Source organism: Anomalospiza imberbis, chromosome 11, assembly GCF_031753505.1.
Source record: "Anomalospiza imberbis isolate Cuckoo-Finch-1a 21T00152 chromosome 11, ASM3175350v1, whole genome shotgun sequence".
In the NCBI taxonomy this organism is placed as follows: domain Eukaryota; kingdom Metazoa; phylum Chordata; class Aves; order Passeriformes; family Viduidae; genus Anomalospiza; species Anomalospiza imberbis.
In genome coordinates, this window is record NC_089691.1 from 10718489 (window position 1) to 10737871 (window position 19383).

The window sequence follows — 19383 nt, forward strand, 5'->3', positions numbered from 1 at the left end:
TGCTTCCTGCATTGAGCTATACACTTATTCTTAATTTGTTCTGGGAAAACAATTGGCTCAAATAGCCACTAAAAGTCTCATAATCATGACCTTCAGATTACACCAAATTCATACAGATGTATATTATGAAATGGACAACTAAGACTACGAAGTTATTTCTTCTACACATGAAAGCAACTACATAGGACATTAAAAAAAACAAACAAAACAAAAAAAAAAAAGACAAGGCATAAAATATAACACAACTATACAGTATTTTATACTAAAATTTAATAACAATCACAGGATGCAGATGTACAAATTTATTTTAAGGAAAAGTAGCACATTTTTAATGTGATATTTTTTGAAAAGAATGCTCAGGTATAACAGTTAAACCCTCCCAAAAAATTTTAACTTCTACTTTTTTTTTCCCCATGAAGACATTTGGCCAAATTCAACTCAAACTTTCATGTGCATTTGAATCAAATTTCACCTATGATTAACTCTTGTGTCTTAAATTTGCAATAAAAGCAATTATTTTGCACTGGGTTAAACATGATACTCACAGATGATTTTCCTTCCTTCAGGTGTGCAAAAACTTTATCAAATGCTTCTTTGAAATGTTCTTTCACAATATCTTTCACTAGATTGAACAACCAGGTTCTGTCATCATCTTCCACCAGACGGTCATAGAAGACACGAAACACCTCGTGCACAAAGAGCCGGATCATCACATGTTTGTTTTCAACTGCCCTTTTCTTAATGAGCAAACAGCCATGGATAACCCGTGAAAAGTCACGCAGGTTGAAGGTATAATGAGATTTGGCTGGTGTGGGCAAAAGATTTTTGATGGCTTTCTTATACACCTTCAGATAACAACAATAGAGAACAACAAAATCAAAAAAGTAACAGAGACTGTATTATTATCGTAATTCCTAAATGCCTTCTAAAATGTTATTTCTCAAAAAAAACCTTTCACACTACATTATTGTAGAGACAAAGGAACTTCAATGAACAAATTGAAGGAAATCTCCAGAAAGGTATTTGCCTCTTACCTCTAAAGTGGCAGTGACAATTTGATTTCCAGTTGTGGAGAAGTCAGGAGGAAAGTCATTAATCCTTAGGTAAAGAGCTACTACGGTGGAGAAGATGCGGGTCATTGTTTCATCACTGAAAGAGTTGATGGTGCAAATGTTGAAGTGTCGCAGGAACCGAGGGGTGACAGGATTCCTCCCACCCCCTGGAGGCCCCATAGCAGCCAGCAACTGGATGTCAACAAGGGTGATTTTAGAGGTGTCCTTAAAATCATACCTTCAAAATAAAATGCCATGTGACACGTAAATACAGATATAACACATTTGTTACACCTTAGATGCATCTATATGACAGACCACACCCTGCATGCATAAAAAAATATTTAAAAATATAAATAAACATAGTAGGCATTATGCAATATAATATATATTTAAATATATTTTATCTTTTTAAAAACAAACAACCCCTCCTCCCCAAAAAACAAAAAAACCCAAATAGTCCTTTAACTGTGTGCCAGTTGATCTCAATATATCTTTTTCTGGCCCAAAAGAAAGACTATTTGTTTAAATTGCATTCCATAAAACCTGATGTGAAATTTTGAGTATTAAAACTGCAACGTGTCAAGGTATGTTATATCTATTCAAGAGCTACAAATATTTGAGCAATGCCTGCTGCTCACAAGAGCAGCTGTATTTGAGAAGTGCATGGAATCGTAGAATGACCCAGACTCAGGAAAACACCTGTTCCAATTTTCCAATATAAGCAAAGACAAAAACCTCAAAAGCAGGGAAGATTTTCAACTTATTTAATGCCTATTATCAGACCTGATTTCACTGTGAATTTAAAAAAAACATTTTGAGATCTTGTTAAAAAAAAATTATTGACTAATAGAAACATGGATAATAGGGGAAACCAACATAAGAAATAAAATCAGAAGTTTTATATAACTGCATATATATAGATATGTACAAAAAACTGCCAACTCAATCTAAGGAGAAAGAGAAAGAAAAAGAACAAGAAACTGCACTGGAAAAAAAAGTTAAAATCATCAAGGTGTAAACGAATAATTTTATCTAACATATACTAACTCTGCTGCTACAACATTCTAAAACACTCAAAATTATTTTGATCACAAATTTCCTAAGAAGTCCTTAGAGAGTAAAATACAAGCTTCAACTTTAAATAATGTATTTTTATATAAACAAAATTTACATTAGCATTTATAAACCACTTCAAAAATTTTTGAAAATAAAATTCAAGGAAATAAATAAGTGTAACAGCAAATACATCAACAAAAATTTTTCAGTTGCATTTCAAATAATTACCAAAATCCATGGTCAAAGAACTGTCTTAAAAGTTCTATAGGAGGCTGTGCCCCATACTTCTCCAAAGCTGGCATATTCATATCATCTACAAAAATAATGCACTTTTTTCCCATTGGAGGGCCAAAAACTCCTTTGCGTCTCTTGTCCAGCCTGGCCATAATAATGTTCTGCAATGCAAACAGGATCACTCAGAACACAGATTATATATTCATGTCCTCAATCTCCTTGAGACCAAAATTATCTGTTCTACTAACCTGAGTCTGATTGGCACTGGTTTGAGCTGAAAAATTAATGAAGAACGGGAAGTAGCGGTCCTTTTCCAAGTTGTTCATTAACTTGTCCTTGACATACACGGATTTCCCAGTTCCTGTTGGTCCCACTAGAAGCAGCGGTCTTCACAAAGACAGAAATAAAGCACACAGACTGCAGAAACCAAATGTTGTAAACTAAAAGCAGCTAGAAGTCAAAGGTTTTACTAACTTGCCCTTCTTCTTCTACCTCTAAAAATATTACTTGCCTAAAGATGAAACTGAAGTGTTCTAAGGCATTCATTAAACCCTCTCACAATTTTAGTTTGCTTCCACCATCAAGAAAATGGGAAGAGAAAAATAAACATTTTTCATTCTCTCATTCTTTTGGTGTTGGAGTATATGAACACACAGGGGAAATTTCTCCTGATAGGTCTATCATTAATTCAAACTTCATAAAGCTTTCAGCCTTGGAACCTGAGGCTAGTTTTTATTTAATTCTCTTACATGATCTGACCATGGTGAATATAACAGATTTTGATAGGATTAATCAAGGAAAAAAATCCTTAAATATGTATTTAATTGCCAAAGTAGAAAGAAGGTGCAACAATTTTTGGGCTGTCCTAAGAGCATCATCAGATTGCAAATACTAAAGTTAGACTGTAATAAGGTTTCATAAAAAAACTAAAATCAGACTTTTGGGCAGATTTTTTCATTTGCAGTAAATGTCTGTTTTAAAAAACCAAATAAACTGAGGATTTGATAAAAACTATTAACTCAAAGAAAAGAATAAGAGATATTTCTACCTATGATCAAATTTCATTTCAGAAATTCGTAGTGAAGCAACTTACTTTCCATGGGTAATGAACAGGTCTAACAAATAGGTATAGCGAACTGTATCCATAGTTGGGACTATAATATCTTGAATCTTCACATTTTTATCACTGTAACTAATTTGTTCAATAAATTCATTCCAGTGAGCCCAACCTACTTTGCCTTTGAGCTAGGAAGAAACACAGATGTAGAACAGATTGGGGTCATGCATATGAAGGGTTTTGTCTACTACTTCACTTTTGAAAAGTTAAAGTAATGGATTTTATTAAATTAATGAATATTTAATGTTTCAAAAGTTCACATATTTATTTTGCTTTACCTCACCAATAAATAATTAAAGTACAAACCTAAACTTAGATTCCTTTGTTTTCTTAAAAACTTTGTTCAGTGAAAACAAACAAAAAAAACCCCACACATACAGAAAACCACAAGAAAAAACCAAAAGAGAGCAGTCTAATAGGCACTATAAACAAAAATTGTAAGACAAACTATCTATGGGCTTAATACTCTGCTTTCCTTCTGAACAGTCCACATTATTCCTTCTAAACAAAAGCAGATTTGAATCTGGCAGCTGAGCTTGGGTTACAGAAGAAATATGCAGTGGCAGTATTACAAACATAACAGAAATTTACATCGCAGTATTTTATTAAAAAATTGGTCAGTACACTGGTATTTGAAAAAGAAATGAAAAATGTACTGTGGGATTTATTTCAACCTACACTCTACAACATCCAACAGGCTTTGTACAGTTAAAATACCCACCTGGTTGCATTTTCCTCCCATTAGGACTGTAAGAATCTATTTAATGGATGCAGAAGCCAATCCTACCTCATACACGTAGTCATAGACCAAGCCTTTCTCTTCTAAGGGACACTCCCACATTCCCAAATTCTCTGGTACAGGATTTGTTTCAGATTTCCCAGATAAAGTTTCTCTCAAGAAATTATCAAAAATCGTCCTGCTGTCACCATCACAAGTTCCACCAATGGACCAGATTATGGCAAAAGCAAAACAACCCTGCAAAGGCAAAATATTAGTAACTGTCTCATGAGTCGACACATTACATGAACCTTGTACAGTCTGATTAACAAACATAATTCTAAAAAATATTGTTAAGCAGAGAAATGTTAGCAATTGCCCTTGAATATCCCTGGCCTAAAGAGATTTAGAAATCTGACTGCAGACAGAGCACAGAAATAATCTTACTCAAGGACAGAAAGAGCGAGAAAGAGAAAGAATAAAAAATAAAGGCCACTGACTACAGCAGTATGTCACATGACAAAGCCTGAGAAGAGTTCTAATGACAAACAGGATCTAGGAATTTTGTCATTTAATTTTAAATAATTACTTTCACATTCTGTTTTCTTCAGTTTTTCATAAGAATAATCACATAAGGTCAGACAGAGGATCCAACTAATATTACTGTCAGAAAAACCCTCTTACATAGAAATTTTTGCTCAAACAAACAAGCCAATCAGTGTTGCACAAATATTTATTTCCTTTAAGAGAAAGAAGATTCCTTGCTTTAGCTAACTTCTTGGTAACTTAAAAAGCACATTTAATAAAAGCACTATCTTATTTAATTGGAAAAAGAGTAACATTTTAATCATATTTGTCACTTGTAAAACTTCCATCTCCTCTGGGTACCTCCAGAGTATGGGGAGAGGGAGCAACGAGGTAGAAGAATTGTTTCACATGTCTCTTATTCACAAATTAAAGTTATTTGGATTAGTAAAATTGTTTTGAAAACCAGCATATAGAGAAACAAATACACATTTTGCTCCATTTTAAAAAACCAACCATAATCCAGGCACGGATGCTTTTGTTGGTGGGATCCTCCTGCACAGCTGGACAAATCAACATTTCAAAAATCCGTGTGAGAGCTACTACGACATTGATATCACTTGTTGGTACCAGTTCCTAAGAGATTCAAAAGGTTGGATGTCATACTTTACATAATTGTAGGTAATTTATCTTTTGGAGATAAATACTAAAACAATTAGATTACTAGCTAATTCTGAACACACACTAGAAGGCAAGGTTTACACTGACTTTTACTCAAAAGATCATTTGGCCTCCTCAGTCACTGAAATGTCAGGACCTTTAGCTTGTTAACCATGTTCATGGCTACCATGTGAACACTGCAATTAAACATCCTAAACCAAAACAAAACCCACAGAAGTAACTACAGCAAAACATGAGCAAAATTCTGAGCACTGTCACACTGAGCTACACATTTCCTCTAAAACTTATAAAAGTACTTCCTTATGCAACATGACATCTTTAAAGAAATAAAAATGTACAAAATTCTCTTGGGAAGAATTTTTAATCAGTGTTTTAAATACTTACCTTACTTTTTAAAGTAAGATTGAAAACTATGATCAGGTTTCAAGCCTTAGCTGACATTCTCATTTTAACTCTTCACACTGGTCCCAAAAGCCACATATTCATTGTAACAGTGCTTATCATGAGAGAACAGCCGCCTGCTACCAAGGGTAACAGAATGGAAATGGGCACTAACTACTGCAGGAAAAAATGACAAAAAATACCTTGCACTGTCTCTGACGGACTCTTAATGCTGGTGGTACCAACCAATCAAAAAGTCCCTGCAGAAGATCTTGATGTTCCTCTGAATTCAGAGGTTCAGGCAGTTTACTCAGCCAAGAGGTAACAATTGGCCTCCAGCCCAGCTGAGAAGGTTCCAAATAAATCATGCCACAACGACTGACCGTAGCAGGCTAAGGAAAAACAGTAAACTCATTTTATTGTGTATTGAAAAGACTAAATTTTGTTTTGTATTTTCATTAAATACAAAACTTACTGATGCCTGGGAAAGATCCATCGTTTCAAAAATGAGAGTCATCTGAGGGGACATTTGTATGACTTCTCCACTCATCAAACAAAGCTTGAAAGATAAAAAATAATACGTAAAATCAGAAAAAAAAATTGGTATTAAATTACACTTCCTATCTCAGGGGAGTTTACAAATACAATGTTTATTCATTGTAGCAATAGATTCTTATCAAGATTTAGCTAAATTCTTCACTTAAACCATAGTACTCCATAGTAACCTACCAAGAGGCTCATTACAACCCATCTTGCATATGACAAAAAGAAAGGACAAATGATATCTGCAACTATTATTGCTAATACTGAAGCATTCCAGCTGGAGACACACTACCCTTTTGTGCTAAAGTAAGAATCCAGTTTGAGTATTTTGATACATTATCATATAGAATTTACAAGTTCAAATTTTGTGTCTAGTTTTTCTATTTCCTTTGGGATTCCTAGGGCCTTTTTACAAAAGTGGTGTTACAATTTTGACTTCAGAAGCCATTACTTTGAAAATGCAACCCTTTGTGTCTTGGGATTGTCTTAAAAAGTAAGTGTCTAAGCTTGTGCAGGCTTAGAAATAATGGGATTTATAATATATAATTAACTGTAATTTCTGATATTGAAATTTCAGTTATTCATGTTAGAAAATTATATTATGGCATTAAGGAAATATTACATAATACATGTCTTTCAGCAATAAACTGATATTGTGATTATAATTCCAATACAAACAAAAAAAACCCCATCAAAAACCACAAAAAAAAAGCTCATGACTTGTCACCAGCACCATCTTGCACTTGCTTTTTTCAAAAGTCAGGCACTGCAGTTTGTATTTGTGGTTTTATATGTAGAAGAATATTTTCAAAATGTCACATAATTTTCTTCAGACATTTTTTTCACTGACAGATACCTTTTTGTTGTCATCCAGAACCGTGTTCATGCTCTCTATCCACAGAGTATCGATGGGGCCGTCGAAGATGACCCATTTGCGCTCGGGGCTCTCGGACAACGCGAATTCCCTGAAGGTCGTAGCGACAACCCCGTCTGTCCACTGACAGGGGTGGACGTGGCAATGGGGAGTGAGACAACACAGTTCAACCTGAGCCACAGAAACCCTTCCCTTTGCTTTCCAGTATCCCTCACTTTTAACTGGTCTCCTCTTGTGCTGCAGAGAGCAGCACCTGACTTTGGAGTTTCACCAAGGGTCTTAAGACAACAGCAAATTTGAAAGAATTTTTTTTTTTCCACTTGAAAATATACTGTAAGAAAAAGGACCAGCAATTCAATTTACTGAAACCTAGAAATGCTTCTGCCCTGTCTTGCACCTATTTCTCTCCAGAATCACTCTAATTCTCTCCAGAGTCACCATCTCACATTTCCTGCTTCATATTGTTCCTCCTCCAAACCTAAGTTTCACACCTGGGAACCCATGAGTTCATGGATTTTTCTTGAGAGTTTTTGCACTACTTTGATTATACAAGTTAAGAACTGACAGAAAAATGTAATACCAAAACATAGACAGAAAAACATAATATCAACTATGTTTGATATGATTTCCTAGCATGGATACCACTATAAGAGGACAGTGACCTTCAAAATGGTATTGCTTTTTTTTTTCATATTTAAACCTATATAACTGCATACATACATACTGCATTTTTTATATCCTAATTAAAAACAGGCCACAAAAATATTAGTTAAAGTAAAATTTACAATTGTATTCTCATCCATGTTCAAAATCATAAAATCACGAACTGAAGAGTTTACTGTCCATAATAACAGAAACATAATATGCAGAAAATATTACTCTTTAAATATGCATTACCTCATGGGATATCAGATCAAACTGCCCAAAAAGCTGGCCCATAGTGATTGATTTTGGATTTATAGTTCTATAAATGACTTTTTCTTCTTCACCATAACCACGCTTTTTCATAAGAGACAGTGTATCTGCCAACACATGTAGAACTTTGGTCTTCCCAGAAAATGACTCCCCCACCAGCATGAAGCTGTTAGAAGGAAAAAAAAATCCTACTATTAATAAATTTGTCTTGAAATTTAGACTTTCACAGATCACATGAAGGCAAACAGTATCAAACATAAGCTTAAAGCTAATTTTCACCTAATTTTCAAAAAGTGAAACAAGTAAATTTTCTTTGAATATAAAAAACATCTTTTCCACAAACCTGGTTTATTTGCACATGCAAATATGATTGCACAAGCTTACAGAGAAGATTAATTAATGAGCTGAATATTAACCATCATATAGCTGATGGCATATTGCATATATTTCCTCCAGTTGCTATTCTTTAATAAAAGCTAGGAATAAAATGGCACAGATCTGACAACTAATACTTTAATACAAATAAGGTTTTACATCCTAAGTTTTCACCATACCGGTATCAGCACCTAAAATCATTATACATGTGCAAGTGCTTCTGATATCAGGAAGAGTACAATTCCTCAGACATATATCCACAAGAATTTTGGGACATGCAAAAGCAGTATCAGTAATCAGCTGTTCCAAAGCTGATTGGAAAAAAGAAGAATATTATGCCACCCTCAAAACCTTCTATAACTTCATATAAATAACTGCTACAGTGTAAGTCAGAATGACAAAAGATAGTGCAGTGATGAGAACCTTACCCATGTCTAACAATCATCATTTCATATGTCTGTATAATTTTCTGCATAAAAGTTTGTACAGGTTGGACATTATGTTGAGTGCAACATTCATTGGCACATTCCAGAAAATCCTAAAATCCAAACAAACCATAATCTTATTCCTGCTACAATTTAAATTACTGTCCTGCATGACAAGAGAAGAGTTTATGCTCACCAGAAAGCATTTCAAATTAATTAATAACTGAAATAGTATTAGTCAGAATATAGCAAACTTCCAGGAGGAAAAAATTCCCATTTCTATACTTCATGCACTAGAACAGGATTTAACTACAATTTTTATCATGAGGAGAAGGCATATCACCCTCAGGAAACCAGCAGTGTGCTTCAGAACCATACACTTTCTTCAAGATCGTAGTATTTACTGAAAACTTAATCGAATTTGGTTTTTCCAACATACTCATCCTTGCCAACCATTCTCTACAAAGATTGCTTCATGTGTTGCTAGAAATAAAATACAAGCACAAACCTTTATCTCACTTACTTATGTCCAACAATTAGGAAAGAAATCAGAAAGCCAAAAACTTGGTAAATGCACAGATCAGTTCCCAAACTGTAATGCACAGTTCCCTTCTGTGTGAAGGGAACACAGAACATTCCCTTCTGAATGTAAGGGAACTCAGATGTGGATTATATTCAGCACAGATAAAAGAATTCCCTTTGCTACAAAGTTTCATTGCAAAATTCAGCAATTTTGCTCATCTTGAAATACCTCACTGCATTAATTGCACCTGATTACAAAGCAAATCACCACAGAACAATCAACAATGATCATGACCAAGGAAAAATTAGAAGAGTACTTACATTGTAGTCTGCCTCAGGAAGCTTGATGCCAGGAAATAAATCACTGGTTATACCCATGAACAGAGGTATATCATGTGACAAAAATTTGGGCTCATTCACATCTTTAATTGATCTAAGAAGCTAGAAGAAACAAATATGCATTTTGCCATTCTCATTAAGAGACAGAGCATAAGGTGTTCAGCAATTAAAATAACCGAGTATGTAACAAAGATGAATTCATTAAATGGGGCCTTTGATAAGAAGCCCAACTATGCAATCATCAGAACAGCCCAGGAAAATGCAGCATGTATTTTACGATCTTAATTTCACAAACTATAAAACATGGATCAGTGATGAGACAAGATATGCTGGAAATGCCTTCAGAACTCAGAACTGCATGTATCTATGAAATTCCTTAAACAAATATTCCCAGAGGAACTCACCAATATGTCTTCATCTTCCGTGGGAAATTTTAACTTTAGATTCCCCGCAGCCACCAGCACAGCTTTGACTGCCCGCATGCCATAGTCATAGTGATACTGAGAGGAAAGCTGCTCTGAACAAAGCCTGTAGGTCATGACTATCTTCACTGACAGTGACTTAGCATTCAAAAATCCATACGAATAGAGGGAAATTTCTGCTATCAGAGCATAGTTTGGAACCATCATGGCTACCGTTCGGAAAAGAACCTGGAATACATACCCGAAGAAATATCTTCAAATAATTAATTTAGGAATGGAAAGCAATTCAGAATTCTTACAGTATTCATCCCACCATAAAACAGTATTATCAATATTTGCAGCTTAAGACTCCCTAGGAAGTCAACCTAACTGAGCTACAACCAACATTCATCTTCATGTACAATACAATACATTAAGAAAAGACACTGTGCCCCCCAGCTCTTTTCCCTCAGCACTGTCTCAAGAATGCAATTTGCCCCTTGCACAGACACATCCAGCAGAAAGGAAGGAAATTGTGGTTCATGGCAGATGAGAGAATGCGCTTTCTTTCTTTCTTTCAGCAGTCTGCAGTTGGTGTGCTCCTCATGCTGCACTACTCTGCTTTCAGTTAGCAAAGCCTCCTCATGGAAACAGCTCACCTGGACAAACAATCATCACAAAGGTCACAGATGCATCTATCTTATTATTTTACCTTCAGATTATCTGGAAGTTCAGAACGTCCTGCATAACCGGGATTCATAGTAATTGCTATAAAACAGTTGGGGTTAAGCTTCAGCTCAGTTCCTTCAAAATTAAATGTTTCTAGCTTCATCTGTATGGCTCTTTGGATGCAAAGGATCTGCTGTGCCACTACAGACAGCACTTCCAGTTCAATGCGATTGAATTCATCAAAACATGCCCAGGCACCTGATGAAGCCAAACCCTTGAAAAACTGCAAATGAAGAAAGAAACCAAAAATATTGCTAACAGAAAAGATTTAAAAGAAACTAAGAATATGATGTTGGAAATTTAATTAGATTAAAAAAACACAATTACAATAATAATGCTTAAACCCGTTTAGATCACAGATCAGTGATGTACCGAAGAACAAAGTTTTTGACTCTAAAGCAAGCTAAATCAGAAGATACCAATCCCATGAACTCTTGTTTGTTTCATATTTTAATTAGCAATTTAATAGGCTTTCATAAAGCACAGAAAATGAAACATGTAGAGAACAGCATATAGCATCCTAGGGCAACAGACCACAGGTGGAACATTTATTTGTGTCTGTAAAACAGGGACCCTAAAATTTTCATGCTAAAAATAAAATACAACATATATTTATTTTCTCTTTACCTTTCCCATTGCCAGGTAATCAAGGCCATCAGAGCAGTTAAAGACAACACACTGAACAGCGAGAGCTTTAGCCAAATCTTTGGTGGTCTCTGTTTTACCTGTTCCTGCTGGACCCTCTGGGGCACCACCGAGGTTTAAATAAAAGGCTCCAATCTAAAGCACAGAAATAGTTTATGGAAATTATTTGTACTTCATTCATATGAAATTCTTCTGAATGAAAATGGTAAAATTAAATTGCGCTTGATAGATAAAATAAGTGTATGAAACTAACATAAAAATTATGTTTTTCCTAATTAAAAAGAATCTGAAATGTACTTACAGCTGGGAAAAATAGGCAAGAGAATTTAATTTTGACCCTAACAGAGGGGTTAGTTTTATTATCGTCATGACTATGATTGGTTACTCAAACTTTATTATACCCAATCTTTCAGTTCTTGTTTAGATACACCTTTCAAGTTAAATTTGTTGCAGTTGCTTGCTGCTACTCTTTTCTCTCCATCTGTCCTTTAATATATTTTTTTCCTCTTTTCTTTTTCTTTCCCACACCATCCCCCTTTGATGTACGTGCCTTCCATTGACCATTCCATATTCTCTCCTATATTCCATTGAAGTAGGAGGAAATCTGACAGAAAACAAAAAAGTTGCAGACTTTAAACAAACAGTCCAATCCACAGCTACAGGGCCACATCTGTATTGACTGACAAGTTCTGGGAATACTTTATTAAGACTTTGGCAGGCAAAGGACAAGACTTCTATTTGCCAGAATGTCACGCTTCCATCTGCTGTGCTCTGATTCAAGGCTTGTGAGCCTAAAACCAAAACAGACTACCAACTCCATCATGCTCTCACACCAACGTACCTTGATGTTTTGACAAACAGATACTGATCATCAGCTATGGTAACACCATGGATGCCTAGCAAAACTTGAAATCATACTCCAGCAAAGAGACTGCAGTAACTGATAATGAGAAAAGCTGTATCTGAAATTACTTTGGTAACTTTCAACTGTCAGGTTAGCTGAGGATAAACCAGTACAATAATAAACACCTCTGCCAAGAGCAGGGATACTAAAAAGTTGCCAAACTTGTACTAATCTTAGGAACAGTGTGATCATAAGTGAATCCTTCTCCATTTAATTTAGCTGCCACAGAACATCAGAAAAGCACTTTGTGTTCTCATAATCTTTACAGTAATCAAATACTGTCTTTTTTTCCTTTACTGTGTTTTAAAAAAGCACAACCACAACAGAAGAACACCCTAATGTTTCAGTCAGTTTGGTGGGCTGTCCAGATTTGCTGTTATGAGCGATTTTCATGTTTAATATTCTGTAAAAATTACAAACCTCATTCTAGCAGAAATAGCAGAGTCTGACAACAACCCTAAGCCCGAAAAGGATGGCTGCACTGAATGGTGTAAGCAATACTAGAGCACAGTAAATACAATTTGCAGTATCCCAGGAGGAAGCTCATACCAGGGTGCGGTAACACCTGTCTGTGAGAGGAGTGATCACCAGGCGTGGGGAGTTTCCAAGGTATTCGTAGGCATATTTCACATTGCAGTTAATGATGCACACACGAACGTTCTCATTCTGCCAATAATAGCGCAGCTGTGCAAGCCACTGAAAGTCTGTTTCACTCTGCACACCTGACAAACAGAGTTGACAGCAATCATAAAAGATGTTGTAGATAGCAGGATTTTCTATTACAGTTAAATTTAAAACAGCTTTGAAATTATTAATGTTGATACTTGTAGCCAAAGACTCACAAACTCATCTTAGAACTGTACTGTTTTAGGCAGCAAAATCTGATTGGTTAATGATTTTTCATTGACTATGTGTTAAGAAAAATGTCTTCAAATATAATTACCGCTTCCAATCATTTCCTTGATGACATCTCTAGCATGAACATCAAGAGTAACCAAGGCACCCAGTGTAGTCCTTGTTTGCTTTGACAGTTTTCCTCTCACCAGCTCTACAATATCATTAAGTTGAAGCTGAAGTGTATCATAATAACCCTTTAAGCCCTAGGAGACAAAAGGTAAGTTTGAAAAGGTAAGTTTGAAACTGAAATATATCACAGTTTCAAGTGTTCCAGACTTCTTCATGTTGACTAGATATCTTAAGAGGTTAGTTATTAAGCAACTGTTTTATATTGTCATGGGTTTGCATCAACTTCTCTCTTATCCACAGTTATGCATTTATGTTGCAAAGCTACATTTTAAACCATGATTGCCCTAAATGATATTAAAGTACTTGAACGAAAGGTATAAATCACTGTACATAAATTCATGTATGTCAAAAACACATGCTCATAATTTTTCAAATTTTATTTTAATTGTAAAAAACTGATTAAGCAATATACATCAGCTGAAATGAAATTGAAAGGAAACACAAATATTTTTTTTTAAATTATGCATTACACAGTACCTTGGGTCCATCGTGAAGAACTTCATGTACCTCACTTGTCCAGTACATTTGAGATACACACAACACTACTTGGCCAGGCCACTCCAGAACCCAGCGCTTTCTCTCAGTCTCTAGATAAGCCTGAAAGAGTTATATACATCATACAAACATAGTGTCTGGCAATATATATCACAATGTAATACAGAAGCTTATAATGTAATCCTATTAATATTCCTTGCTGAAGAATACTATTTTCCTATTTGTAATGTCCAAATGGAGCTTTAAATGCTCTTTCCCCTTAGGTTCACAATTTTTTACCCAGTAATTTTAAATATTCTTAGAATTATCTTTCCATATTACAGAAATATTCAGAACTTGTTAACTTCATACAAAGAAATATTTTCTGTCTAACGATTTTCTTTTAGGAGGAAGCAAGCATATTACAAGTGTTCTCTTTCTAATTCATAAGAAACCTGAACTATTACATCGGATCTTACATCCTGTAAAATTGTACTGCTGTGAAACTTTTAGAAGAATTTATATCCAGTGTTATAAGAAAACTACTTGTGTCTTATTCAAACTAAACTCTAACGTATATCACTGGCCTATTACATACAAGTCATGTTAACTTGGTCCTGGGCCACATAACTTCATCAACTGCTGTTTGAGGAAGAATTTTAGAAAGCCAAGAGACAGCCACAGAACAAAGATAGTGCGACATTTCTTAAATTATCACAAACTCCATACCATTCTTGATCTGGCAATTACATCACGTACAGTCTTCAGCATAATATCTTCTACTTGAATTAACCACTTTTCCACTGCACCTCGAGCTTCAGAAGTAGAAATGTTTGAGATCAGTTGCACACGCTCGCCTTCAGAACTACACATTCCTTTAATATCCAAATTGCGAAGGAAGTCCAGCTTAGCAATGCCTTCAAAACACTTCTTCAAGTGAGGCTGAACTCTAAGAGGATCCTTAGTCTCTGATAGGATCTCCAACATTTCATCATTAGACAAGAAAAAGAAGCTAAAAAATTAGAAAAAAAATACAACTGCATTATCAAGCTATTTTTAAGACTGATCTTATTCACAACAAATAGTCCCATTCCGAATCTGTGGGTTTTAAATAACCAAAGATCCTCATACCGGGGAAAGAAGAGACGTTTTCTTTCAAGGTAAGCATTAAGCCCTTTCATGATTTTGTCAAGAAGTTCATTACAGGTCTGAAGCTTCTCTGTTAATCCTGGCAAGGAAGTAGCAGCAAGAACCTGTAATAACAAATATGTGCAAACTGTCAGCTATAAATGAAGTATTTCAAACAGTAGAAATTAATCAAATAAGAAATAATATAACTTTGTTTCTAGAAAGCCTAGGGAACTGAAATCGTAGTTCACTGTATATATTCTGAAAACAAAGCATCACCTCCAACCCCCCGCCAAAAAAAAAAGGCAAGAGAAGCTATTGCTTCCAGTCAGTAAAGGTTATTTCCCTTACCTTTGGGTCTTCAGCACAAAACTGCATTATCTCTCTCCACAGTCTATCCACAGTCTGAAACTGCCGTCCCTCTTCTGGCATCTGTTGCATAATATCCTCAGAAGAAAAGATGGGTTCCAAATACAGCCACTGTGCCTGCACTTTCAGCCAGTCATCAATATTCTCCTGAATTTGAATCAAGCGGCTTTCCCATTCCTTAATAAATGTTTAAAGAATGTTTACTTGACATTTCCAAGCAAATAATGTTAGAGACAACAAATTCAAGAAAGGTAGACATTGTGGTATTCAAGCTCACAATGAGAAAAAAAAATCTACTAATAATCAAAATGAAAGAAAAATATTTAGGAGCATAAGTTCTTCCACATATACAGATGGCCAAAGGAGCTCAGAAATTTTTACTTACTTGGAAATTATTTTTTCAATATGCATTTATCGTTTATCAAAGTGCTATGAATTTTCAACAACTTAACTGTTAAGCAATAGCCAGGAGGCTACCAGTGATAAATTCTATTTCATCTCCCCACAGCAAGGGCTCTTTTAGCTGAATGGCAACAGGGACACAATACCAGAAAAGCCACCTCAGCTCATAGGAGAGATCCAGCAAGTCCAGCATCCTGTTCCTAAGGACAATAGCAGATACCAGTGGAGCAGGCTGCCTGTAAAGTGTAAGTATGTTCACTGAGCCTGCTTGAGCCTGAACATTTCCCACATAAACCAACAATGAACTAGGGAGGGTAACTGCAAAGCAATTCCACCAGCTTCTCTCCTGTCAATAGCCATGGTGTTAGCACCACAAAGACTACTCTAGCCCTGAAATTCAAAAGCACTGCCAATTGCTCTGAGGCCTGATTACAAAACACTCTCCCAGCCATCAAGAACTTCCTTTGCCCTGGGGAAAACACTGTAGTTCAAAATTTGAGTCCAAAAATCAATCAATAAATAAATGTTCTTCTTAGCAATAATAGAAACCTCATTTCCAGTTACTAAGAAGCAAGCTTAATGGAAATAGTGATTTTGCAAAATAAGAGAAAAAAATCATGTTCTCTTTGGTTATGCTTGAATCTGAATGGAAGAGAGAATTCCAAACCAGAAATAATATAAGTATGACTCATACAAACTAAAAAGATTCTTGCTGAAAAATCAATGAAAGCATTTAATTAACTCAAACAATATAGTTGTAGTACTATCAGTATACTATTGCACTACAGTTATCCTACATATAAAAATGGCTGAAAAAGTACTCGTACCCTTATTTCATTTTCAAACGGTTTAATGAAGGGTGATCCTCTCATTGTCTGACTTTTCATAATCTGATCATCAAGAAGAGCCTGAATATCATCCACTGAAGACAGAATATGAATACCAGTCTCACGATACACATTTGTGATGAAGGAAATTGAATCCCAGGTTTCCATCATGGTATGCATTGCTTTCTCCAAGGAAAATTCCTATTTAAAAAGAAAATAGCTTGGTCTAGTCACTGAATTGTTTTTTTCAAACTCTCTAATTCAATATAAAAAGCATATCTAGCTGAATAAACTATTTTGCTCTAGCAGCACAAATTAACTACTTATTAATTTTCCTCAGTATATCCTTTTCTTGCACACAGAAAGCAGCACACTTGGGAAATACAGATGGTGTCACATGAGATACAAATGCTTACACTCATTATTAACATATAATGGGCCAAATCTCTTTTGTTGCATAATGGCAGAGACAAATAGTGCTAATAAGTCATAAAAGTATTCACTAAGAGACCTGATGTCATATTCATCACTATCAAATCTCTGCTTACCTTGCTTGCACCCACATTTATTGTTGTAAACTGTTCCAAGTAAGAGGATAGATTCTGCTTTAAAACTTTTCTCAGGGTAGTTCCAGCATCTGGTGTTATATCATATCCTACTATAGCTGACATCTGCTGCCAGTGACGTTCTCTCATGCCAGGGTTACAAAAGACAACCACAGTGGGAATATTCTCCTAATTCAGAAAAGACATTTATAAGGTAAATATTGTCATATACATGATTTCTTAATTTTTTAACAATCTTTCATGTGCATTTAAAATTCTGCTATGGTAGCTGAAGACATGAAAATCTTTTCCAAAAAGTGCAGATGGCTGCACTTGGTTTTCCTTTCAATTTCTAAATAATTATATCAACTACTGAAGAAGATATTTTAAAAAACTCTTAAGCATAATTTTTCAGGGATGCTAAATTTGACTTCCATTAACATAACAGAGTCCCATTTCAAAATTCCCAACTACATCCTTAAATGTTTTTCTGCATCCAAAAATTACTTTTCTCCTGTATGTGTGCACTCGTTACAATTCCAGAAACTATAAAAAAATTAAAAATCCAATTTTATTAAAATGAATGGGACAGTACAATCTGGAAATGGGGATTCAGAACAGCCTCACTCTGACTCTGCATCATCTACATTTACTGAGCCCTGAATTTAGCATTTGTCTCTCAGTATCAGATATTAATATCCCTCGTGTTTTCTTACCTTAAATTCTTTAATCTGATCCAGAACTGAAGAACACATTGTAAGAGTTGGATTACCCCTCACAGCTTTGCGTCGCACTGGCTTTTTCTTCTCTGTTGCTGCTTTCTTCTGCTTTTGTTGGAAGAGTCTTAACAGTTTGTACATCTCTCTATAAAATTCATCAATCTCAGCCTCCATGCTTTCCCCGTCTAGTTCCAAAAAGGTCCCATCCATCCATCTGAGAAAAAACACAAGGTTACAAAACAGAATAATAAATGTAGCCCACAAATAATTATCACTTTGTTTTGCAACACATGAATAGCTATTTAAATTAAACCTCTTCTTCGATATTATTGTCATTCGTTGCAAAATTCTAAAGCCCAGCTAAAAGCGGCTCAACCACATTCTTCTGTGAATTTGTGCAATTCTCTTAAGTCAGACACATACTGAAACTGAGTAACTGCATGAATGGACAAATATTTAAGTTAAACTCTAGACAGAGATCAACACACAACATTTAAAAATACACTAGGTCTTGTATTTTCAAACCCCCCCACACACTTTCAGTCATAGCACATTATAAAACTTCTGAAGAATGCATGAAAAAATAAACAATCTCCCTTAATTTATACACAGTACACTTTTGTGGTAGGATGTAACCACCAAACAGCAACACAATCATTTGAACCCTCCATTTTGGACAGCTGCTAGGTTAAAACCAGTTTTGGTTACATACAGATGATGAGCTCCCTAGTTGAGCTCATGTGTGTGATTCAAGGTGTGATTCTTGGGGCTATACTGCGCAATGCCAGGACTTGGACTTCATGATCTTTGTGGGTCCCTTCCAGCTTAGGAAGTCTGATGATTCTGTGATTCCATGTTTGCATTTTAAAAACAAATTAACATTTTTTCTAGCTGAATTAAAAATAGCAAGTCTGATATATATATATATATGTTATATTACCCTTTTACTTTGCTTGCTAATAACATGTTAACAAGAAAACAAATCCATATTCTACATCTTACATGAATGAGACCAGGATAAGTATTTTTCTTACTCTCCCTCTTATAGCATTTTGAGCTGAATTACCTTCTTTCTGTTCGCTGCCATTTCAGTATAAGATTAAAGAGTTTCTGGTATGGTTCTAGCTCAGCTTTTAAGTTGTTAAGGAGTGGGAATTCACTTGGTTTCCACCCAAGCAGAGTCTCTTCTTTATTAAGAGCAGCTACTGTTTCATCAGTGTCCTGCATTGTTTTCTGTAAAGTCCTCAGGTCAGTCACATACTGAAATCAAATAATAGTATGCCTTGAGAAATAACCAAATTGTGCTCTGAACAGCTATCAAAATAAGATATCAAAATATAAGCTTTCACGTTAAAATTTTAGAAAACAGTATTTAAAAACTTGCCTGCTTATTGATGAGTATATAAACTGTGAAGAAACCAGATGAACACTGTGAAAAATAAAATTGGTTCTCA

The 19383-nt window shown here is 35.2% G+C and overlaps 2 protein-coding genes across 24 annotated transcripts in view; one reads left to right on the forward strand and one right to left on the reverse strand.

Annotated features, from left to right (window-relative positions):
- The window catches only part of SLMAP (sarcolemma associated protein), a 455854-nt gene that overhangs the window by 278197 nt on the left and 158274 nt on the right, over window positions 1–19383 (forward strand). The gene's annotated exons all lie outside the window — the stretch shown is intronic.
- Window positions 1–19383, reverse strand: part of DNAH12 (dynein axonemal heavy chain 12) — a 58566-nt gene that overhangs the window by 27081 nt on the left and 12102 nt on the right. For both annotated transcript variants that reach the window (XM_068201825.1, XM_068201826.1), the window contains 26 exons: window positions 18996–19189; window positions 17927–18143; window positions 17214–17399; window positions 16666–16866; window positions 15419–15613; window positions 15071–15192; window positions 14669–14951; window positions 13943–14062; window positions 13383–13539; window positions 12989–13161; window positions 11518–11670; window positions 10874–11113; window positions 10165–10410; window positions 9743–9862; window positions 8903–9012; window positions 8082–8265; window positions 7167–7307; window positions 6243–6326; window positions 5971–6159; window positions 5222–5341; window positions 4250–4438; window positions 3439–3590; window positions 2594–2732; window positions 2340–2506; window positions 1035–1290; window positions 546–845 (listed from right to left, as the gene is read on the reverse strand). In XM_068201825.1, coding sequence (XP_068057926.1) covers window positions 546–845; window positions 1035–1290; window positions 2340–2506; window positions 2594–2732; window positions 3439–3590; window positions 4250–4438; window positions 5222–5341; window positions 5971–6159; window positions 6243–6326; window positions 7167–7307; window positions 8082–8265; window positions 8903–9012; window positions 9743–9862; window positions 10165–10410; window positions 10874–11113; window positions 11518–11670; window positions 12989–13161; window positions 13383–13539; window positions 13943–14062; window positions 14669–14951; window positions 15071–15192; window positions 15419–15613; window positions 16666–16866; window positions 17214–17399; window positions 17927–18143; window positions 18996–19189 — 4638 coding nt within the window. The remainder of the gene's footprint in view (window positions 1–545; window positions 846–1034; window positions 1291–2339; window positions 2507–2593; window positions 2733–3438; window positions 3591–4249; window positions 4439–5221; window positions 5342–5970; window positions 6160–6242; window positions 6327–7166; window positions 7308–8081; window positions 8266–8902; window positions 9013–9742; window positions 9863–10164; window positions 10411–10873; window positions 11114–11517; window positions 11671–12988; window positions 13162–13382; window positions 13540–13942; window positions 14063–14668; window positions 14952–15070; window positions 15193–15418; window positions 15614–16665; window positions 16867–17213; window positions 17400–17926; window positions 18144–18995; window positions 19190–19383) is intronic.